Source organism: Oncorhynchus masou, chromosome 31, assembly GCF_036934945.1.
Source record: "Oncorhynchus masou masou isolate Uvic2021 chromosome 31, UVic_Omas_1.1, whole genome shotgun sequence".
Taxonomy (NCBI): Eukaryota; Metazoa; Chordata; class Actinopteri; order Salmoniformes; family Salmonidae; genus Oncorhynchus; species Oncorhynchus masou.
Genome location: NC_088242.1, coordinates 98,742,232 through 98,767,340, shown reverse-complemented (window position 1 = coordinate 98,767,340; position 25,109 = coordinate 98,742,232). Strand labels below are relative to the sequence as shown.

The 25,109-nt window shown below is 46.0% G+C and overlaps 1 protein-coding gene across 5 annotated transcripts in view; it reads left to right on the top strand.

The window, feature by feature from the left end:
- Window positions 1-3,298: 3,298 nt before the first annotated feature.
- The window catches only part of LOC135524808 (tumor protein 63-like), a 75,491-nt gene continuing 53,680 nt past the window's right edge, over window positions 3,299-25,109 (top strand). For all 5 annotated transcript variants that reach the window (XM_064952648.1, XM_064952646.1, XM_064952647.1 and 2 more), the window contains exons 1-2: window positions 3,299-3,477; window positions 24,172-24,429. In XM_064952648.1, coding sequence (XP_064808720.1) covers window positions 3,436-3,477; window positions 24,172-24,429 — 300 coding nt within the window. In that variant the 5' untranslated portion in view covers window positions 3,299-3,435. The remainder of the gene's footprint in view (window positions 3,478-24,171; window positions 24,430-25,109) is intronic.

Here is a 25,109-nt window from a genome sequence, read left to right as displayed (position 1 = left end):
CTTGCCATAATATGAACTTGGGGTTTTACCAAATAGGGCTGTCTTCTGTATACCACCCCTACCTTGTCACAACACAACTGTTTTGAAAAATAGTAAAAAATAAAGAAAAACCTTGGAATGAGTAGGTGTGTCAAAGCTTGTATAAAAAAAAGAAACGTCCCTTTTTCAGGACCCTGTCTTTCAAAGATAATTAGTAAAAATCCAAATAACTTCCCAGATCTTCATTGTAAAGGGTTTAAACACTGTTTCCCAGGCTTGTTCAATGAACCATAATTAATGAACATACACCTGTGGAATGGACGTTAAGACACGATCAGCTTACAGACGGTAGGAAATTATGGTCATTGTTATGAAAACTTAGGACACTAAAGAGGCCTTTCTACTGACTCTGAAAAACACCAAAAGAAATATGCCCAAGATCCCTGCTCATCTGCGTGAACGTGCCTTAGGCATGCTGCAAGGAGGCATGAGGACTGCAGATGTGGCTAGGGCAATAAATTGCAATGTCCGTACTGTGAGACGCCTAAGACAGTGCTACAGGGAGACAGGATGGACAGCTGATCGTCCTCGCAGTGGCAGACCACGTGTAACATCACCTGCACAGGATCGGTACATCCAAACATCACACCTGTGGGACAGGTACAGGATGGCAACAACAACTGCCCGAGTTACACCAGGAACGCAAAATCCATCCATCAGTGCTCAGACTGTCCGCAATAGTTTGAGAGAGGCTGGACTGAGGGCTTGTAGGCCTGTTGTAAGGCAGGTCCTCACCAGACATCACCGATAACAACTTCACCTATGGGCACAAACCCACCATTGCTGGACCAGACAGGACTGGCAAAAAGTGCTCTTCACTGACGAGTTGTAGTTTTGTCTCACCAGGGGTGATGGTCGGATTCGCGTTTATCGTCAAAGGAATGATCGTTACACCGAGGTATTCAGAACCACAACCATAGAGTTCCCAAACCTCTCTTCAACATTTTTCCAATGTTTTCTTAACATAATTCAAGTTGGTTTAGCTAGCTCAACTAATTACTAGCTTCAAAAGAGGTCAGGGCTTGAATGAGATGAGGTCACCGTACTGTGGCAGGTGAGAGGAAGGCCATGACATCAGAATGGGGGCCATTTTGGTTTAACGTGTCTCTCTGCTCTACAGCCAGTGCAGGCTGACTTGTAAGTCTGCAGCCCAAGGAGCCTGGGCTGGAACGCAAGATTCCTGGGGATTGACCAGCTGGGCTATATCTACTAGGCATTCTATTGGCTCGGGTCAAATATCTGTGCCATGCAATATCGTAAAAGTCTACGGCTCACTCACCGGCGGAATAGTTTGTCATAGCGTATCAATTCTCAGAAGTGATAGGTTATCTTAATTTCCATCCCTGACTGGGTGTGTAGTGGTCAGGGGGTCCTGGTAGGTCTGTGGCCCCTGGACATGGGGTCTGGGCAGGCTGGGTGTGTAGTGGTTAGGGGGTCCTGGTAGGACTGTGGCCCCTGGACATGGGGTCTGGGCAGGCTTGGGTGTGTTGTGGTCAGGGGTCCTGGTAGGTCTGTGGCCCCTGGACATGGGGTCTGGGCAGGCTGGGTGTGTAGTGGTTAGGGGTCCTGGTAGGGGCTGTGGCCCCTGGACATGTCTGGGCAGGAATAGAATTTACTTATTGTAAACAATCAGCTACATAAAGATGACTCAAGGGCACAGAGTAGTAAGGGTTCTGCTCCGTATAGTGACAGCTTTGAAAGAGTTTAACTTCGGGCCAGAGGGCAAGAGTTTCCTCTTCTTGTCCTGCAGGAATAGAATTTACTTAAAAATATAGGACAAAACACACAACACTACATAAAGAGATGACACAACACTACATAGAGGGATCTAAGACAACACTACATAGAGAGACCTAAGACAACACTACATAGAGAGACCTAAGACAACACTACATAGAGAGACCTAAGACAACACTACATAGAGAGACCTAAGACAACACTACATAGAGAGACCTAAGACAACACTACATAAAAAGAGACCTAAGACAACACTACATAAAGAAGGACCTAGACAACACTACATAGAGGGAGCTAAGACAACACTACATAGAGGGAGCTAAGACAACACTACATAGAGGGACCTAAGACAACACTACATAGAGAGTGGGCGTCATCTAAGAAGACAAACAGTAATGTAGTGGTATCTCTTCATGGGGGTCATGTAATAAGACGAACAGTAATGTAGTTGTATCTGTTCATGGGGGTCATGTAATAAGACAAACAGTAATGTAGTGGATAATGTTATAATATAGCATTTCTGTGTATTTAGCTTATTCAATGTGTTATTAATTTATTGGTTTTATATTATTGGTTGTTGTTTAGCCTCTACAGGCTACACTTCCAGCTAACATCCAATACATCAGACATGTTGTTTAGCCTCTACAGGCTACACATCCAGCTAACATCCAATACATCAGACATGTTGTTTAGTCTCTATAGGCTACACTTCCAGCCAATACATCAGACATGTTGTTTAGCCTCTACAGGTTACACTTCCAGCCAATACATCAGACATGTTGTTTAGCCTCTACAGGCTACACTTCCAGCTAACATCCAATACATCAGACATGTTGTTTAGCCTCTACAGGCTACACTTCCAGCTAACATCCAATACATCAGACATGTTGTTTAGCCTCTACAGGCTACACTTCCAGCTAACATCCAATACATCAGACATGTTGTTTAGTCTCTACAGGCTACACTTCCAGCCAATACATCAGACATGTTGTTTAGCCTCTACAGGCTACACTTCCAGCTAACATCCAATACATCAGACATGTTGTTTAGCCTCTATAGGCTACACTTCCAGCCAATACATCAGACATGTTGTTTAGCCTCTATAGGCTACACTTCCAGGTTTCCAACAGCAGGTCAGTTCAGCATTCAGAGCTTTTAAGGACATTAGAACGTAATACTCCATGTGGATATTCCAAGCTATTTGTGTTGACATATTGTCCTGTAGAACAGAGCAGTGAGTTGTCCGAAAGCAGTTTGTATTAACTCTACTGGTTGTGTTGATGTTGACGATAGAAGAAGGGAATCTACTGAGTGAACTGTATGTGTTTGACAATGTGTTTTCGCTGCAGTGCGTCTTTAGGGAGAGACACAAGAAGAACCAGAGAGCTTCTCCGGGAGATGGGTGTGGACTTACCACCCCAGGTATTGGACAGGTACCTCCTCAGATCCCTCCTCCTCCCTACCCCCCCACGCCCACCCCCTGGTATATATCTCCCTCCCATAGATTCCTATAGAGACTCTCTGCTTGTCCTGTCCTGTTGTCATCCATAGTCCTCATAGCCACTCGTTCATTCAGACTGAGACAGGGACCAGAGGTGTAGATTCATCCTGGAGTCAGTGGAGCACACAGCAGCAGCACTGCTCAACCTCAGCGCCAACATGTTGTATCTGGAGACGGGGACGCCCACGTCGTACAGCGAGGTAAGGCCCAGGGAGGAGGCTCCTACTGGGGCATCAGGGACCACTAACTTCCCCTTGGCTCCATGGAGCTTTGATGGTAGTGGGACAGATGGAATATTTGATGTCAGGCCTCAAACTGAAATACCTAATAGGACTGTTACTGCCACTTTAATATTTTATATTTCACCCCATGAAATCAGTTTGATATGTTTTGGGCTCTGAGTTTATTGGCGGATTAGTGGCGGTATTGAGCTTTCATTTAACAAAGGAATATGTTTTAGTAGTTAAAAACCATAAGTGGTCATTTTAAATCTGTCTGTGGCCCTCTCAAACAAACAGAGAAAGATGTTTTGGCGACAGATTCCTCTTTGTTTGCTTTTCGATTTAGTGGCGTTGTGTGTGTGTGTGTGTGTCTGTGTGTGTGCAGGGGAATGTAAACACCTGGAGTTTTTGTTGAATAGAGGAAAAGGCGCTATATGAAATGGCTGCTCTGCTCCGCTACCCTGTCCTGTTGAGATGTGGAATGGATAGTTCTAATTAGAATAGTTCTAGTTCCAATGGTTCTAGGTCCATTAGTTCTAATTAGAATAGTTCTATTTCCATTAGTTCCTGTTCCAATAGTTCTAATTATAATAGTTCTATTTCCATTAGTTCCTGTTCCAATTGTTCTAATTATAATAGTTTTAGTTCCAATAGTTCTAATTATAATAGTTTTAGTTCCAATAGTTCTAATTATAATAGTTCCTGTTCCAATAGTTCTAATTATAATAGTTCTATTTCCATTAGTTCCTGTTCCAATAGTTCTAATTATAATAGTTGTAGTTCCAATAGTTCTAATTATAATAGTTCTAGTTCCAATAGTTCTAATTATAATAATTCAAGTTCCAATAGTTCTAATTATAATAGTTTTAGTTCCAATAGTTCTAATTAGAATTGTTCTAGTTCCAATAGTTCTAATTATAATAGTTCTAGTTCCAATAGTTCTAATTATAATAGTTTTAGTTCCAATAGTTCTAATTATAATAGTTTGTTCCAATAGTTCTAATTAGAATTGTTCTAGTTCCAATAGTTCTAATTCCAATAGTTCTAGTTATAATAGTTCTAGTTCCATTAGATCTAATTCCAATAGTTCTAATTATAATAGTTCTAGTTCCAATAGTTCTAATTATAATAGTTTTAGTTCCAATAGTTCTAATTATAATAGTTCTAGTTCCAATAGTTCTAATTATAATAGTTATAGTTATAATAATTATAATTATAATAGTTCTAGTTCCAATAGTTCTAATTATAATAGTTATAGTTATAATAATTCTAATGATAATAGTTCTAGTTCCAATAGTTCTAGTTCCAATACTTCTAATTATAATAGTTCTAGTTCCAATAGTTCTAGTTATAACAGTTCTAGTTCCAAAAGTTCTAGTTACACCAGTGTTTTCACCTTCATCTGACAAGACTGTGAATGTTCAGTAATTATGTAATGGATAGTATTGCTTTTCTGGGATTTTAGACTGATTTTGATTTTCTGCTGAATTGTAAAAACACAGAACAGAATCTAAATAGATATCATGTCTGATTTATCTCCCCAAACGATCCTGTAACTTTGTGTGAATCGGTATCGTGTATAAGCCTAGTTGTGGCTTTGATAAACATTATTCCTGTGATTCCATTTCCAGACAGAAGATAAAATGGTGGTTGATGGGTGGATCTGGAGACGTGGGTTGTGATTTGATGAGCCTTGCGGAGCACTGCTCTTTTCACGTTGTATAAGGAACAGAAAAATTTACATTTTACATGGAAACAATATAGCCTGAAATAATGTGCCATAGTTCAGGTGGTTGAATGAAATCAGGTAAAGAATGTCAAATGTTTGTGACATTATGAAGCTAGATTGATGCATTCTAAACGTATTTGGGGTTATCCAAAATGGAGCCAAATATAATTGAGGGGAAACAGAAATGTGTGGTTTTCAAGCTGTTTTGGCGGTCTGAATTACAGGCGTGACATAGGGAGTGAAATAAGGGTCTCTTCTAAAATGACCATCTGGAAATGTGTCAAAGATGATTGTTTTCGAGACAGAAGTGACACAGTAGAAAGTTATGTTACGTTGACAACAACAGATAATGGTGACGTCAACTAGTCACTGTGATTATATTCAGTATTCAGGCTTTTTGTTGATTTTTTTTTATGATCCTGTTCTATTTCTGGATCATCTGTGTCAAATATCACTTTACTTTGAACAAGTTATTTCTGTAGTGGCCGTGCTTCAACACCTGCATATATAAATACATTTGATTTGATTTAGTAGCCCTGAATATTTCTATATTTCTGGAATTCATAGTTTCTCATATTTTTATGCCAATTGTTATCTTGATATTTTTGTAATATGCTTTTTTTGGGGGGGGGGGCATTAACACTTCTGAACTGTGTTAATGTCATTAAACATAGAAAACATAATTAATGTCATTAAACATAGAAAACATAGAAAAGATCCTGTTTTATTTGTCCCATTATGTTAAGACTACAGTCTCCTGGTGTCAATCTGCTACTCTCCACCCCTTCTAGGATGGCCGTTAGACAGCTCTGTCTGGTTGTTCATCTAAAACCCACCATTCTTAGCGCTCAGGGTGTGTCTACCTAATACCCGACGGCTCTACTCTGCTGGTATAGGACTGGTGTCAACACACACAGTGGATGGCCGTAGATAGAGGATTTACCTGAGACCTCTGAACCCCCTTCCTGTGGGTTTTAATCTGGGGAAAGGTAACCCAACGGTCCACAGGTTTGGTTTGTAATGCTCTCACAGTCACAGATTTCTTCTGAACAGAAAGTTGGAATGGGGACGGGGGAATCCATTTTTTTTTAAATTGTAAAGAGATTGAAGTGATATAAGTGTTTTTATTTATTTAACGGTTGAAGAATGAACCATCATGCATATTCTGTTTTTTAAACACGTGATAAGTAGGGGACTTGTGAAGTCATAAATAAAAAGGAGTTGGTATCAAACGTGCCATCTCCGTAAGGATCACTGATGGCTTCTCAGATTTGTAGGGGCAGATTGCAGGTGTGGCAGGTCAACTCTGAGCGGGGTTCTCTCTGTCCACCTATATCCCTTCTGCCTGTGTCCCAAAGATCCCCTGTTACCTGCATAGTGCACTAATTCTGCCATTTAGGATGCAGACTCTGGGTAAAGTATCAGGTTCTTATCTTTCCAGGGAGCCTCCAGTGACATCAGGAATGGGGCGGGCCCTGCTGTTTTAGTCCCCGCTCGTAATTGCTTTAATGGTGTGTTGTTGTAGATACAATCACCTGCTCTGCCCACCCCAGCAGGTATACAGTACTGCTTGAAAGTTTTGTGAACCCTACAGGTCTGGTCATTATTTTTGCTAGAAAATATTAAAATAAAAATCCTTATCTAAACCCCAATTTGTAATAAAGACATTCCAAGTAAATGACATAAAAAAATATATATATTTGTATTGTTTATTTAACAAAAGTGTTTAAAAGTATTTAACAGAAACTCAGATTTGATGTGTGCAAAAATATCTGAGCTCCTTTAGTCAATAGCTTGTAGCACCTCCATTAGCAGTGACAACTTGGAGCAAACGTCTCCTATAGCCAGTAATCAGTCTTTGACATCTGTTTCTGACCACTCCTCCTTGCAGAACTTAGCCAATTGTAGTGAGGTTTGAGGGGTGTCTGGCATGAACTTCCAGCTTCAGGTCCTGCCACAGCGTCTCGATTGGATTTAGGTGCAGGACTTTGGCCAATCCAAAACACAAATCTTCTTTCTCCTGAGCCATTCTTTGGTAGATTTGATTGAATGCTCTTTGGCTCTTTGTCTTGTTGAAGGATCCATTTTTGGCCCAGCTTTAGCTCCTTGACTGATGGCATGACATTCTGTTCCAGAATCTCCTGGTGTACCTAAGAATTCATTGTTCCCTTAATGATGTAGAGTCATCCAGATCTAGAGGAAAAGCAGCCCCAGATCTTGACATTCCCACCACCATGCTGGAATGTTGGGATAAGGTTCTTTTGGTGGTAGGCAGTGCTGGGTTTTCGTCAAAAATGTCAATTTTAGCCTCATCGGTCCATAGAATGGACTTCCAGAAACCTTTTTTAGGTTTGTCCAGCTGGTCTCCGAGAAAGTTAAGACGGGCAGTTTGGTTCTTTTTTTGACAGCCGAGGCTTCCTCCTAGCAACCCTCCCATGAACGGCATTTTTGATTCTGCGTTCTTCTTATTGTTGAAGCACAGTTACCCAAGATGCAGCAAGGGAGGTCTGGGAGGTCTCTAGATGTTTGGGTTGGCTTTTACCCTGATGTATTATTGTTCTTGTGGCTCTTGGGGATATTTTGGAAGAGTGTCCACTTCTTGGTCGAGTTGCTGTCATGTTAAAGGCTCTCCATTTGTAAATGCTATATCCTCACAGTGGAATGATGGAGCTGAAATCTTTTTGAAATTATTTTCTATCCTTCCCCAAACTGATGTCCTCTGAGATCTCCTTACCTCTCGGTATGGTGTGCTTTCCATTCGCCTGGATGGTTAAACACCAAACTGACCAGGTTTCTTATCTCTCTTGTCAATCCTGCCTAAACTCTTTCCTAACCATCTCTCCTTTTAATTGGTTCATTTGGTACCCAGGTACCCCATGATTTTCTCTACACCAACATATGGTATTGGTAAGTATAAACCTGTTATGTCAGATCCAAAAGACTGGTTCTGATTTAAATAAAGTTTTCATGGTAAAACATCTGTAACTTCACAAGGGATTCCCATACTTCCAAGAAGCACTGTACATTATCCCATCCAAACCAGGCCTCCAGTCCACCCTGCTGGAGCTGTTAATGCCCCCACCCTAGACACCACTCACCCACACCCTTTAGACTGATCCAGGGACCACCTCCACCCTTCAGACTGACCCAGGGACCACCTCCACCCTTTAGACTGATCCAGGGACCACCTCCACCCTTTAGACTGACCCAGGGACCACCTCCACCCTTCAGACTGACCCAGGGACCACCTCCACCCTTCAGACTGGCCCAGGGACCACCTCCACCCTTTAGACTGACCCAGGGACCACCTCCAGACTGACCTTTAGACTGACCCAGGGACCACCTCCACCCTTCAGACTGACCCAGGGACCACCTCCACCCTTCAGACTGACCCAGGGACCACCTCCACCCTTCAGACTGACCCAGGGACCACCTCCAGACTGACCCAGGGACCACCTCCAGACTGACCCAGGGACCACCTCCACCCTTCAGACTGACCCAGGGACCACCTCCACCCTTCAGACTGACCCAGGGACCACCTCCACCCTTCAGACTGACCCAGGGACCACCTCCACCCTTTAGACTGACCCAGGGACCACCTCCACCCTTTAGACTGACCCAGGGACCACCTCCACCCTTCCACCCAGGGACCACCTCCACCCTTCAGGGACCACCTCCACCCTTTAGACTGACCCAGGGACCACCTCCACCCTTCAGACTGACCCAGGGACCACCTCCACCCTTCAGACTGACCCAGGGACCACCTCCACCCTTCAGTCTGACCCAGGACTGACCCAGGGACCACCTCCACCCTTCAGACTGACCCAGGGACCACCTCCACCCTTCAGACTGACCCAGGGACCACCTCCACCCTTCAGACTGACCCAGGGACCACCTCCACCCTTCAGACTGACCCAGGGACCACCTCCACCCTTCAGACTGAGGGACCAGGACCCAGGGACCACCTCCACCCTTCAGACTGACCCAGGGACCACCTCCACCCTTCAGACTGACCCAGGGACCACCTCCACCCTTCAGACTGACCCAGGGACCACCTCCACCCTTTAGGACTGACCCAGGGACCACCTCCACCCTTCAGACTGACCCAGGGACCACCTCCACCCTTCAGACTGACCCCAGGGACCACCTCCACCCTTTCAGACTGACCCAGGGACTGACCCAGGGACCACCTCCACCCTTTAGACACCCTTTAGACTGACCCAGGGACCACCTCCACCCTTCAGACTGACCCAGGGACACCTCCACCCTTCAGACTGACCCAGGGACCACCTCCACCCTTCCTGACCCAGGGACCACCTCCACCCTTTAGACTGACCCAGGGACCACCTCCACCCTTCAGGGACCACCTCTGACCCAGGGACCACCTCCACCCTTCAGGACCCAGGGACCACCTCCACCCTTCAGACTGACCCAGGGACCACCTCCACCCTTTAGACTGATCCAGGGACCACCTCCACCCTTCAGACTGACCCAGGGACCACCTCCACCCTTTAGACTGATCCAGGGACCACCTCCACCCTTTAGACCCCAGGGACCACCTCCACCCTTCAGACTGACCCAGGGACCACCTCCACCCTTCAGACTGACCCAGGGACCACCTCCACCCTTTAGACTGATCCAGGGACCACCTCCACCCTTTAGACTGACCCAGGGACCGCAGGTCAGAGGAGAGGCTGTAATGTATTCTCCCCTCGGGTCAGGTCTAAGGGCCAGGTCCTCTTCTATTCCTCCCTGGGGCAACGGTCTCCTCTGGTTCCTGTCATTTATTGGCAGTTTTAAACTTCTGAGGTGATCAATTGCCTCATGCTGCCTAGTATAGTAATAGCAATAAGCTATTGCAAGGAGTAGGGGTCTGATTTATTGACCTCCCCTGTCTCTGAACTTTCTCCTGGTGGTAAAGAGTTAGTAACAGAAGAATAAGCAGCATCACTTTCACCAGAGAGGAAATGTTGCCAGTTAAAGTAAGCCTAATATTTGGTCATGTCAAATAATGAAATGGGACTACTGTATCTCAGATGAATCTGATTGGTTCCAACCCGTATCCTAAATAGCCCATATAAATGCATATGGTTCCAAAACTATGGCCACTGATTCATGGAGAGAGTGGTACTAAATATTATTCAAAACAATTTCAATGCACATACACATAGATGTAGGATCTTAATTTGACCAGATTCTCCCAGCAGGACAATAATCCTACAGCAACAGGAAATGGGAATTATTGTGAGGATTATAATTCATGGACATTTTTTATAGGGGTTGATACATTTTTAGTCAGGGTAAATCAAGTCTGACATTTTTTTTTTAAGTTAGCATTTCCTGCATCGACAGGGTGGCCAACCGGATGATCAAGCTAAGATCCTACAGTAGGTGTCTAGTATGTGCCAAACCAAATAGTCATGATACAACATTCACTATGAATACCAACAGTAATGATGCTGACCTATTGAGTAAGAGCTGCTGCTGTTTGCGTATGAGGAATCCCTGATATGTGTGTCTCTGCATACCCACATCACTTGGAATCCTCCTGTGTAATCGACAGGCTATCACTCTGAAGGTCAATAGGGTAGCAAGCACTCTGGCCTCGTCCACTACTTTTAACCACAGCACTATGGGCTCTCAGACAACCCTATGGGGCCCCGGTCAAAAGTAGTGCACTACATAGGGAATAGGGTCAAAAGGGATGTCATAAGGTGAATTCACCAATTTGTAAGTCGCTCTGGATAAGAGCGTCTGCCAAATGACTTAAATGTAAATGTAAATAGTGCAAATAGGGAATAGGGTCAAAAGTAGTGCACTACATAGGGAATAGGGTCTAAAGTAGTGCACTACATAGGGAATAGGGTCTAAAGTAGTGCACTACATAGGGAATAGGGTCTAAAGTAGTGCACTACATAGGGAATAGGGTCTAAAGTAGTGCACTACATAGGGAATAGAGTCTAAAGTAGTGCACTACATAGGGAATAGGGTCTAAAGTAGTGCACTACATAGGGAATAGGGTCTAAAGTAGTGCACTACATAGGGAATAGGGTCTAAAGTAGTGCACTACATAGGGAATAGGGTACCATTTGGAATTGATCTAGTTTTCCCACCGGTGCTTAAATTCTGAAATGTTGACTCCCGAATCTGCCTGCCTTTTAGACAAAGACAAACTCAAGAAACCTGGAACAGAACAGACTGCCTTCTATTTGAGCAGCAACGTTTTTGATTTAGTGTTTTCACCAGCTTTATTTCCTAAGGGTGTAATATAGCACTGATGGCCAAAAGGAGTTGATAAAAGGGACATCAAGGCCATTGTTTTGATTTAGTGTTTGTGAGGCGTGCATTGTCCCAAATGGGCCTCAGGGCTAGGAGGCGTGCATTGTATTTCTGCTCCGCCCCCAGGGGCTGGGCCTCAGAGGGCTGGAGGCGTAATATCCGCCCCCAGGGGCTGGGCCTCACTGATGGCCTGCCTGAAAGGGCTAGGAGGCGTGCATTGTGTTGCTGCCTAAAGGGGCTGGGCCTCAGGGCTGGAGGCGTGCATTGTGTTTCTGCCTGACCTCCGCCCCCAGGGGCTGGGCCTCAGAGGGCTAGGAGGCGTGCATTGTGTTTCTGCCTGACCTCCGCCCCCAGGGGCTGGGCCTCAGGGCTAGGAGGCGTGCATTGTGTTTCTGCCTGACCTCCGCCCCCAGGGGCTGGGCCTCAGGGCTAGGAGGCGTGCATTGTGTTTCTGCCTGACCTCCGCCCCCAGGGGCTGGGCCTCAGGGCTAGGAGGCGTGCATTGTGTTTCTGCCTGACCTCCGCCCCCAGGGGCTGGGCCTCAGGGCTAGGAGGCGTGCATTGTGTTTCTGCCTGACCTCCGCCCCCAGGGCTGGGCCTCAGAGGGCTAGGAGGCGTGCATTGTGTTTCTGCCTGACCTCCGCCCCCAGGGGCTGGGCCTCAGGGCTAGGAGGCGTGCATTGTGTTTCTGCCTGACCTCCGCCCCCAGGGGCTGGGCCTCAGGGCTAGGAGGCGTGCATTGTGTTTCTGCCTGACCTCCGCCCCCAGGGGCTGGGCCTCAGGGCTAGGAGGCGTGCATTGTGTTGCTGCCTGACCTCCGCCCCCAGGGGCTGGGCCTCAGGGCTAGGAGGCGTGCATTGTGTTTCTGCCTGACCTCCGCCCCCAGGGGCTGGGCCTCAAAGGGCTAGGAGCAGCAGGGTTGTAAACGGAAGGTTGTTTTTAAGAGCAGCTAAAGGGGTGATTTAAATGATTGCTGTATTACAGTGGAATCAGACCTGATTTTAAAGGGAAGAGGAAGAAGGGGCCTAAATATCTCTCTTTTTAAGGGTTGATAGCTTCCACTTCCACTCAGTTAAACATTCAAGCTGACTTTAGGTGGTTCCCTTGTTTCAAATTGCAATCCATATTTCCCTTTGTCTTCCCATGTATGTCTTCATTCTTTACTTCCTAATCTGTTCATTTTTCATCCATGATGTTTTCATTCTTTCCTGGAATGTAATAAAAGGTGGGAATGTATGAGGTGGAACCTCTTAGGCCATAGTCCTGGTAGGAGGTGGAACCTCTCAGGCCATAGTCCTGGTAGGAGGTGGAACCTCTCAGGCCATAGTCCTGGTATGAAGTGGAACCTCTTAGGCCATAGTCCTGGTAGGAAGTGGAACCTCTTAGGCCATAGTCCTGGTAGGAAGTGGAACCTCTTAGGCCATAGTCCTGGTAGGAAGTGGAACCTCTTAGGCCATAGTCCTGGTAGGAAGTGGAACCTCTTAGGCCATAGTCCTGGTAGGAAGTGGAACCTCTTAGGCCATAGTCCTGGTAGGAAGTGGAACCTCTTAGGCCATAGTCCTGGTAGGAAGTGGAACCTCTTAGGCCATAGTCCTGGTAGGAGGTGGAACCTCTTAGGCCATAGTCCTGGTGTGAAGTGGAACCTCTTAGGCCATAGTCCTGGTGGGAATTGGAACCTCTTAGGCCATAGTCCTGGTAGGAAGTGGAACCTCTTAGGCCATAGTCCTGGTAGGAAGTGGAACCTCTTAGGCCATAGTCCTGGTAGGAGGTGGAACCTCTTAGGCCATAGTCCTGGTAGGAAGTGGAACCTCTTAGGCCATAGTCCTGGTATGAAGTGGAACCTCTTAGGCCATAGTCCTGGTAGGAAGTGGAACCTCTTAGGCCATAGTCCTGGTATGAAGTGGAACCTCTTAGGCCATAGTCCTGGTAGGAAGTGGAACCTCTTAGGCCATAGTCCTGGTATGAAGTGGAACCTCTTAGGCCATAGTCCTGGTAGGAAGTGGAACCTCTTAGGCCATAGTCCTGGTAGGAAGTGGAACCTCTTAGGCCATAGTCCTGGTAGGAAGTGGAACCTCTTAGGCCATAGTCCTGGTAGGAAGTGGAACCTCTTAGGCCATAGTCCTGGTAGGAAGTGGAACCTCTTAGGCCATAGTCCTGGTAGGAAGTGGAACCTCTTAGGCCATAGTCCTGGTAGGAAGTGGAACCTCTTAGGCCATAGTCCTGGTAGGAAGTGGAACCTCTTAGGCCATAGTCCTGGTAGGAAGTGGAACCTCTTAGGCCATAGTCCTGGTAGGAGGTGGAACCTCTTAGGCCATAGTCCTGGTAGGAAGTGGAACCTCTTAGGCCATAGTCCTGGTAGGAAGTGAATCTCATCATGGCATCTCATCCACCTCCTGTCAACTCTCCACCTGAATGGCGTTGATGTCTGGTCTCTGGCATCAGGCTTTTCATTTAAAAACACCAGGTAGCCAGGTAGCTACTAGCGTGTGCGCACACACACACACACACACACACACAAAGTTCCAGGATACACACTAGTCCCTAATCTCTGGTGGACAGACTATGTTAACTATGTGGACAGACTATGTTAACATAAATGGTAGCGTAGAGCTGTCCTGCTACAATGGGGTGCGGACAGATCCCGGTTTCTCAGGGGTTTAGTGTCTTTCGGACGGGGAGGGGACATTTGGCCCATAGACTTGCAAAGAGAACCCTGGATCCTCGTTCCATCTCTTCTCTTAACACGTATCGACCCAGAACTTAATCAAGCATACGACCAATTACGCAAGATTAGTTCTGGGTTACCCAAGATGAATGAGTCCCTAGCTGATGTCGTTAGCATAATAAGCTTATCTTAGACCATCTGATCCTAACCACGCTAACCTTTAGCCTGAGGCTAATCTAGCCAAGTGATCTGATCCTAACCAGACTAGCCTTTAGCATGAGGCTAATCTAGCCTAGTGATCTGATCCTAACCAGACTAGCCTTTAGCCTGAGGCTAATCTAGCCTAGTGATCTGATCCTAACCAGACTAGCAGCCTGAGGCTGATCTGATCCTAACCACGCTAACCTTTAGCCTGAGGCTAATCTAGCCTAGTGATCTGATCCTAACCAGACTAGCCTTTAGCCTGAGGCTAATCTAGCCAAGTGATCTGATCCTAACCAGACTAGCCTTTAGCCTGAGGCTAATCTAGCCTCGTGATCTGATCCTAACCAGACTAGCCTTTAGCCTGAGGCTAATCTAGCCTCGTGATCTGATCCTTACCAGGCTTGCCTTCACCCAGAATGAATCCCAAATGGCACTCTATTCTCTAAATAGTCTACTAGGGCACTATAGTCTACTATGGGCACCTTATTCCTTTATATAGTGCACTACTTGGACCTTGGTCAATAGAAGTGCACTATATAGGGAATAGGGTGCCATTTGTGATGTATATTAGGGTAAAGTAGTGCACTATGTAGGAATTAGCCATTTGGGCTGTGCAGCCAATCAGGAATCAGGCACAAAGTGGCCATCAGATTCAGCAGCTATCTCAGTATAAAGAAGCTTCATTATTCTCCAATTGCCCCTTTGTGAGGTATTGTGAAGGCATGTGTATCGCTGTGAAGGCGTGTGTATCGCTGTGAAGGAGTGTGTATCGTGAAGGAGTGTATCACTGTGAAGGAGTGTGTATCACTGTGAAGGAGTGTATATCGCTGTGAAGGAGTGTGTATCGCTGTGAAGGAGTGTGTATCGCTGTGAAGGAGTGTGTATCGCTGTGAAGGAGTGTGTATCGCTGTGAAGGAGTGTGTATCGCTGTGAAGGTGTGTGTATCACTGTGAAGGAGTGTGTATCGCTGTGAAGGAGTGTATATCGCTGTGAAGGAGTGTGTATCGCTGTGAAGGAGTGTGTATCGCTGTGAAGGAGTGTGTATCGCTGTGAAGGAGTGTGTATCGCTGTGAAGGAGTGTGTATCGCTGTGAAGGAGTGTGTATCGCTGTGAAGGAGTGTGTATCGCTGTGAAGGAGTGTGTATCGCTGTGAAGGAGTGTGTATCACTGTGAAGGAGTGTGTATCGCTGTGAAGGAGTGTGTATCGCTTTGAAGGAGTGTGTATCACTGTGAAGGAGTGTGTATCGCTGTGAAGGAGTGTGTATCGCTGTGAAGGAGTGTGTATCACTGTGAAGGCGTGTGTGTGTGTGTGTTCCCTTCACAATACACTTGTCTCCTGACACCTGCCCGGTCTAACCCGGGACATTGTTCCACTAGACAGGCTCTTCAGAGACCCAGTGTCATTGTTTCCAGGGGGTTGAGCGGACTGGTGGAACACAGGCCCAAATCCTAAAGCATCTGCCCTGAGGCTGTTTCTGTGTTAGGTTGAGGTTGGCTGGGATGACTTCCCTCAGGTGCTGTTTCTGTGTGTGTGTGTGTGTGTGTGTGTGTGTGTGTGTGTGTGTGTGTGTGTGTGTGTGTGTGTGTGTGTGTGTGTGTGTGTGTGTGTGTGTGTGTGTGTGTGTGTTTGTCACCTGGCACACAGCAAGCAGCACCAGGTGATGTGAGTGGGAGGGCGTGTGCTGGACAGCTGTGTGGGACAGGGGACCGTGCAGCCTGAAATAAACAAGGGGCCCTTGACTGCCTGTCTGTCCTGCCTGCAGAGATTAATGGGTGTCTAAAGAGACACCTCGGACTGGAATGTGCAGTTTATAAATGGAGTGGAATGAAGGAGCAGAGTGGATAGAGCTGGAAGGAGGGAGGGAGGGAGGGGGAAGGAGGGGGGAGAGGCAGGGAGGGGGAGACGGAAGGGGGGCAGGAGGGGAGACGTGGCGCAGAGTGGATAGAGCTGGGAGGAGGGAGGGAGGGAGGGAGGGAGGGCAGGGAGGGAGGGAGGGAGGGAGGGAGGGAGGGGGAGATCAGGGAGGGAGGGAGAGGGAGACGTGGAGCAGAGTGGATAGAGCTGGGAGGGGGGGCAAGGAGGGAGGGGGGCAGGAGGGGGGCAAGGAGGGAGGGGGGGCAAGGAGAGAGAGGGGGGCAAGGAGGGAGGGGGGGCAAGGAGGGAGAGGGGGGAGATCGAAGGGGGAGGGAGAGGGAGACGTGGAGCAGAACGGGGAGGAAAGGAAGAAGCTGGCTGAGGTCCAGGGAACATTCTCCCTCCTCTCAACAGGTGGCCATTTTGATTGTCAAGCTACTCCGGCTGTGTGAACCCTGTCCCCTCAGTCTCTAGATGTTGGCTCTCTTATACAGTAGTAGCTACAGTTAACTGTTTCCTTGTACTGGCAGATAGGGTCTATATTTGTGTATGGAAAGTCTATAAATCTAAATTTAACAACCATAATAATAGACTTCAAATACCGTTAAGAAAACAGATCTGAGTCTGATAACCAAGCGGACTGTAGGATAGGTCGGGAAATCTCACCTCAGCTCGCTGGGGAGCTGTTTCTCCAGTACAGTTCGTTGTTCAACTAAATTACTGGGAAGGAGGAGGCTGATCAAATCAGATTTTGTCACGTGTCAAATACAACAGGTGTAGTAGACCTCACAGTGAAATGATGAATACAACAGGTGTAGTAGACCTCACAGTGAAATGCTGACTACAACAGGTGTAGTAGACCTCACAGTGAAATGATGAATACAACAGGTGTAGTAGACCTCACAGTGAAATGCTGAATACAACAGGTGTAGTAGACCTTACAGTGAAATGCTGAATACAACAGGTGTAGTAGACCTTACAGTGAAATGCTGAATACAACAGGTGTAGTAGACCTCACAGTGAAATGATGAATACAACAGGTGTAATAGACCTTACAGTGAAATGCTGAATACAACAGGTGTAGTAGACCTTACAGTGAAATGCTGAATACAACAGGTGTAGTAGACCTTACAGTGAAATGCTGAATACAACAGGTGTAGTAGACCTCACAGTGAAATGCTGAATACAACAGGTGTAGTAGACCTCACAGTGAAATGTTGAATACAACAGGTGTAGTAGACCTCACAGTGAAATGCTGAATACAACAGGTGTAGTAGACCTCACAGTGAAATGTTGAATACAACAGGTGTAGTAGACCTCACAGTGAAATGCTGAATACAACAGGTGTAGTAGACCTTACAGTGAAATGCTGAATACAACAGGTGTAGTAGACCTTACAGTGAAATGCTGAATACAACAGGTGTAGTAGACCTTACAGTGAAATGCTGAATACAACAGGTGTAGTAGACCTTACAGTGAAATGCTGAATACAACAGGTGTAGTAGACCTCACAGTGAAATGTTGAATACAACAGGTGTAGTAGACCTCACAGTGAAATGCTGAATATAACAGGTGTAGTAGACCTTACAGTGAAATGCTGAATACAACAGGTGTAGTAGACCTCACAGTGAAATGCTGAATACAACAGGTGTAGTAGAACTTACAGTGAAATGCTGAATACAACAGGTGTAAATGTGAAATGCTGAATACAACAGGTGTAGTAGACCTCACAGTGAAATGCTGAATACAACAGGTGTAGTAGACCTCACAGTGAAATGCTGAATACAACAGGTGTAGTAGACCTTACAGTGAAATGCTGAATATAACAGGTGTAGTAGACCTTACAGTGAAATGCTGAATACAACAGGTGTAGTAGACCTCACAGTGAAATGCTGAATACAACAGGTGTAGTAGACCTCACAGTGAAATGCTGAATACAACAGGTTTAGTAGACCTCACAGTGAAATGCTGAATACAACAGGTGTAGTAGACCTCACAGTGAAATGCTGAATACAACAGGTGTAGTAGACCTTACAGTGAAATGCTGAATACAACAGGTGTAGTAGACCTCACAGTGAAATGCTGAATACAACAGGTGTAGTAGACCTTACAGTGAAATGCTGAATACAACAGGTGTAGTAGACCTCACAGTGAAATGCTGAATACAACAGGTGTAGTAGACCTCACAGTGAAATGCTGAATACAACAGGTGTAGTAGACCTCACAGTGAAATGCTGAATACAACAGGTGTAGTAGACCTTACAGTGAAATGCTGAATACAACAGGTGTAGTAGACCTCACAGTGAAATGCTGAATACAACAGGTGTAGTAGACCTCACAGTGAAATGATGAATACAACAGGTGTAGTAGACCTTACAGTGAAATGCTGAATACAACAGGTGTAGTAGACCTCACAGTGAAATGCTGAATACAACAGGTGTAGTAGACCTCACAGTGAAATGCTGAATACAACAGGTGTAGTAGACCTCACAGTGAAATGCTGAATACAACAGGTGTAGTAGACCTCACAGTGAAATGCTGAATACAACAGGTGTAGTAGACCTTACAGTGAAATGCTGAATACAACAGGTGTAGTAGACCTCACAGTGAAATGCTGAATACAACAGGTGTAGTAGACCTTACAGTGAAATGCTGAATACAACAGGTGTAGTAGACCTCACAGTGAAATGCTGAATACAACAGGTGTAGTAGACCTCACAGTGAAATGCTGAATACAACAGGTGTAGTAGACCTCACAGTGAAATGCTGAATACAACAGGTGTAGTAGACCTCACAGTGAAATGCTGAATACAACAGGTGTAGTAGACCTCACAGTGAAATGCTGAATACAACAGGTGTAGTAGACCTCACAGTGAAATGCTGAATACAACAGGTGTAGTAGACCTCACAGTGAAATGCTGAATACAACAGGTGTAGTAGACCTTACAGTGAAATGCTGAATACAACAGGTGTAGTAGACCTCACAGTGAAATGCTGAATACAACAGGTGTAGTAGACCTCACAGTGAAATGCTGAATACAACAGGTGTAGTAGACCTTACAGTGAAATGCTGAATACAACAGGTGTAGTAGACCTCACAGTGAAATGCTGAATACAACAGGTGTAGTAGACCTCACAGTGAAATGATGAATACAACAGGTGTAGGTAGACCTCACAGTGAAATGCTGAATACAACAGGTGTAGATGACAACAGGTGTAGTAGACCTTACAGTGAAATGCTGAATACAACAGGTGTAGTAGACCTCACAGTGAAATGCTGAATACAACAGGTGTAGTAGACCTTACAGTGAAATGCTGAATACAACAGGTGTAGTAGACCTCACAGTGAAATGCTGAATACAACAGGTGTAGTAGACCTCACAGTGAAATGCTGAATACAACAGGTGTAGTAGACCTTACAGTGAAATGCTGAATACAACAGGTGTAGGTAGACCTCACAGTGAAATGCTGAATACAACAGCTGTAGTCCTTACAGTGAAATGCTGAATACAACAGGTGTAGTAGACCTTACAGTGAAATGCTGAATACAACAGGTGTAGGTAGACCTCACAGTGAAATGCTGAATACAACAGGTGTAGTAGACCTCACAGTGAAATGCTGAATACACCAGGTGTAGTAGACCTCACAGTGAAATGCTGAATACAACAGGTGTAGTAGACCTCACAGTGAAATGTTGAATACAACAGGTGTAGTAGACCTCACAGTGAAATGCTGAATACAACAGGTGTAGTAGACCTCACAGTGAAATGCTGAATACAACAGGTGTAGTAGACCTCACAGTGAAATGCTGAATACAACAGGTGTAGACGACAACAGGTGTAGTAGACCTTACAGTGAAATGCTGAATACAACAGGTGTAGTAGACCTTACAGTGAAATGCTGAATACAACAGGTGTAGACCTCACAGTGAAATGCTGAATACAACAGGTGTAGACGACAACAGGTGTAGTAGACCTTACAGTGAAATGCTGAATACAACAGGTGTAGACCTTACAGTGAAATGCTGAATACAACAGGTGTAGTAGACCTCACAGTGAAATGCTGAATACAACAGGTGTAGTAGACCTTACAGTGAAATGCTGAATACAACAGGTGTAGACCTCACAGTGAAATGCTGAATACAACAGGTGTAATAGGTCGGTTGACATGGAGGGTCTACCAGAATGTGCTGGGGGGTCAGTCGGTTGACATGTAGGGTCTACCAGAATGTGCTGGGGGGTCAGTCGGTTGACATGGAGGGTCTACCAGAATGTGCGGGGGGGTCAGTCGGTTGACATGGAGGATCTACCAGAATGGAAACAATGCTTAATTAATCAGGAACTCTTGTTACTTTCTGTTTACTGGACATGTTGATGGAGACACTATGTTTCTAATCTACAGTATATAAGCATTCATTATTTATTACCTTTTTATTAGGGAAGGTGAAGGTTATGGGCCGAAACACGTTGGTTTTGCCTGTTTTTAACAGAACTATTTTAAAATAATTTCATCATCGTCTTCAGTTTTTCTAAAGTTTCTTAAACCTAAAAGGATCGCGGTCACAGGAGGATGGTACATTTCTCATTTTTGTTCTCGAGCTGCAAAAGGTTTCTAGACTATACAGTATGTCTCAGCTGACATACGAGTCCATAAATATATTACATATTACTGATGAGAAACAATAAGAACATTCAGTAAACACGCTTGAAGATGATAATCTTGGCTTCTTCCAGATACTGTTGACCTACAGAAAGAAAATGTCTCCCTCAGCGGAGGATTCCCTAACAACAACAAAAAAACACGTGTTTTACAAAACAATTGCATAATCAATTTCAGGTTAATAAAAAGAAAATATATATATCTCAGATGCTTGGTTTTCACACATTTTATTTCTCACATGCTTTTTTGCCGTGAACAAATCATGTTTAAAATGGCATGTGGGGGGAAAGAGACAGGACTCAGACACGTTTCACATGTGGTTTCACAACATTTTTCATGTAAAATAAATTTCACGTTTTTGTAGCTGGCGGGATTGTCTGGCCGAGGGCCAACACACATGTTTAAGTCACGTGTGGGGCTACCTCATCACGTGACCGTTGCTGGCGGGATTGTCTGGCTGAGGGCCAACACACATGTTTAAGTCACGTACCTCATCACGTGACCGTTGCTGGCGGGATTGTCTGGCCGAGGGCCAACACACATGTTTAAGTCACGTGTGGGGCTACCTCATCACGTGACCGTTGCTGGCGGGATTGTCTGGCCGAGGGCCAACACACATGTTTAAGTCACGTACCTCATCACGTGACCGTTGCTGGCGGGATTGTCTGGCCGAGGGCCAACACATGTTTAAGTCACGTGTGGGGCTACCTCATCACGTGACCGTTGCTGGCGGGATTGTCTGGCCGAGGGCCAACACACGTTTAAGTCACGTGTGGGGCTACCTCATCACGTGACCGTTGCTGGCGGGATTGTCTGGCCGAGGGCCAACACACGTTTAAGTCACATACCTCATCACGTGACCGTGCGCAGCCATCCCCGACTCATGTCCGCTACACTTTCACGTGTGCTTTCTTTTTTGTACACTTTAATGTCAAATTTAGCTGTCAAACGATTTAAAACATTTTAATCACGTTTAGATTTGCTATGATTCATCCGAAATGAATAATTTACTCAAATGAAGCTGTATTTTTAAGATTGTTAACGGATTAACTCTTGACGGTGGTAGTTTTAACATGTTAAACAGGATAAACGAGGAGACATGGAGCGCTAGCTGCTCAGTGTTTTTCACTTCTTCTAACGGTCATAAAGTATGAAGAAGAGAGGCGGGAAAAACTCCAAAATAAGAAATCATTATTTTTTTTAACGCATTTTAATTAATTTTTATTTATTTTTACAGAATTAGCAATTCCACATGTTAACACCTTGTGAGGAGAACAACCCTATTCCACTGCCACATGTCAAATTCAGATCTCATCAATGTGATTTCATTTTATTTATTTATTTTTTTACATGTGATTTTTGTTTTTTTACATGTGAACTTGCAATTCCACATGGGGACACATTGCTACTGCAACATGTTAACACCTTGTGAGGAGAACAACCCTATTCCACTGCCACATGTCAAATTCAGATCTCATCAATGTGATTTCATTTTATTTAATTTTTTTTTTACATGTGATTTTTGTTTTTTTACATGTGAACTTGCAATTCCACATGTGAACGTGAGATTTTTCACATGTGAAACTACATACCGGATTTTCACGTGAACGTTTTTAACATGTGAAACGGCACATTTTACGTGTGCAATTGAAATTCACATGAGGTGACAAGGTGGTGTTATTAACATGTGAACTTTACATTTTAATACATGTGAAATTTAAGCTCGACATGTGAAAATACGAATTTAACGTGTATTTTTTTTTATTTTAAATGTAAAGGGATCTTCTCACCACCATATCTTACACAAGGACAGGAGTTAGCCCCTGTCAGCCAATACAAGTTACCCAACATGTTGACACATAAATACAACTCTGCTGGTCCCTTAAGGCTAGTCCAGGATCTGGCACTTTGATCAGATCCACCATTTTCATTTAACCAGCTGACAATGAACCAAGGGTAATCTGTCTTCAAACATTCATTTAAAAATATTTAAAAAATCTGCAATCTGTGGAAATTTGAGTTTGACTGATCTGTGAGCTCTAGACTGAAGCGCTGTAGCATTCTCCTATTACGAGTGATTTCTAGGAGACATTCCTGTGTTTGGTGCCTCCCCCCCTTCTTCTTCTCACCTCTCTCTAATCACAGTGCAACAACCTGGCCCCTTGAGCAAGGCTCTGTGGCCCTTAACCCCTAAAAACTGCTCCATGACCACCGTAACATGGCTGCCCTCTGTTCCAACCTGTCCAACCTCTGTGTGTCTTTTGGCGTGATTTGAGACAAAGTGGAAGTGGACCTTTTTTCCATTGGTGTACAATTGGTCATTTAAAGTTCTCTCCCTCCCTCTCTCCCTCCCTCCCTCTCTCCCTCCCTCCCTCCCTCCCTCCCTCCCTCCCTCCCTCCCCCCTCCCTCCCTCCCTCCCTCTCTCCCCTCCCTCCCTCCCCCCCTCTCTCCCCTCTCCCTCCCTCCCTCCCTCCCCCTCTCCTCCCTCCCCCTCCCTCCCTCCCTCCCTCCCTCCCTCCCTCCCTCCCTCCCCCTCCCTCCCTCCCCCCCTCCCTCCCTCCCTCCTCCCTCCCTCCCCTCCCTCTCTCCCTCCCTCCCTCCCTCCCCCTCCCCTCCTCCCTCCTCCCTCCCTCCCTCCCTCCCTCCCTCCCCCCCTCCCTCCCTCCCTCTCTCTCTCTCCTCCCTCCCTCCCTCCCTCCCTCCCTCCCTCTCTCCCTCCCTCCCTCCCCCTCTCCCTCCTCCCCCTCTCTCTCCCTCCCTCCCTCCCCTCCCCTCCCCCCTCCTCTCTCCCCCTCTCTCTCTCCCCCTCTCCCCCCTCCCCTCTCTCCCTCCCTCCCTCCCTCCCTCCCTCCCTCCCTCCCTCCCTCCCTCCCTCCCTCCCTCCCTCCCTCCCTCCCTCCCTCTCTCCTCCCTCCCTCCCTCCCTCCCTCCCCCCTCCCTCTCCCTCTCTCTCCCTCTCTCCCCCCCTCTCTCCCTCCCTCTCCCTCCCCCCTCCCTCCCTCCCTCCCTCCCTCCCTCCCTCCCTCCCTCCCTCCCTCCCCCCCTCCCTCCCTCCCTCCTCCCCCCTCCCTCCCTCCCTCCCTCCCTCCCTCCCTCCCTCTCCCCCTCTCTCCCTCCCTCCCTCCCTCCCTCCCTCTCCCCTCCCCTCCCCCTCTCTCCCTCCCTCTCCCCCTCCCTCCCTCCCTCCCTCCCTCCCTCCCTCCCTCCCTCCCTCCCTCCCTCCCTCCCTCCCTCCCTCCCTCCCTCCCTCCCTCCCTCCCTCCCTCCCTCCCTCCCTCCAGTCCCAGTATACCAACCTGGGGCTGCTGAACAGCATGGATCAGAACATCCAAAATGGCGGCTCCACCTCCACCAGTCCCTACAACAACGACCATGTCCAGAACAACGTGTCAGCTCCTTCACCCTACGCCCAGCCCAGCTCCACCTTCGACGCCATGTCCCCCTCCCCGGCTATCCCCTCCAACACAGACTACGCCGGGACACACACCTTCGACGTCTCCTTCCAGCAGTCCTCCACAGCCAAGTCTGCCACCTGGACGGTAAGAGTTCATGTCAAATCGATAGATTTTTAAAAAGTCGATTGCTTAATTTAAAAGTTTTTACAATGAGTCTCAACACACTTTACTTTACACTTTTCCCACAATCGTATCTATTACCTCTAACAATGACAGATGTTCTGTTTGGAAATGCATTTTGTTTAATTTATTATCCAATTGAATGTCTACAAAAAATTATGTAAAGTGACTCAACATGATTTTAATTCACCATTATTTGTGTTGGAAGTAGAATTCTGCGATGTCTAAGAAATGGTTGATTGATGTGTTCTATCATGGATCCACCCCCACCTTGTGAGCAAAACATTTTAGTGGTCCCACTCTTGACAGTAAAAATAAATGTGGAGTTCATTTCCTGCAATTCTACACATTTTGCCATGGGGCAGAGAGAATATTTTGCAGTTTTATAACTAATTTCATGCAATTCAATTCTACACATTTTGCCATAGGGAGGAGAAAGATATTTTAATATGATATCGGAGTGACTAAGAGAATCAATGAGGGCTCCCAGGTCGGTAATTAGACCACGATTACTACAAGTTCAGATCTGACTAGACTAATTTACCAATGTAAACAGAATGTTTTGCTGACGTGGGCTAATTCAGTGACTGACATAACAAGAGAAACATTTGTACAATGCACCTTGTGTATTGTACTATTCAAAC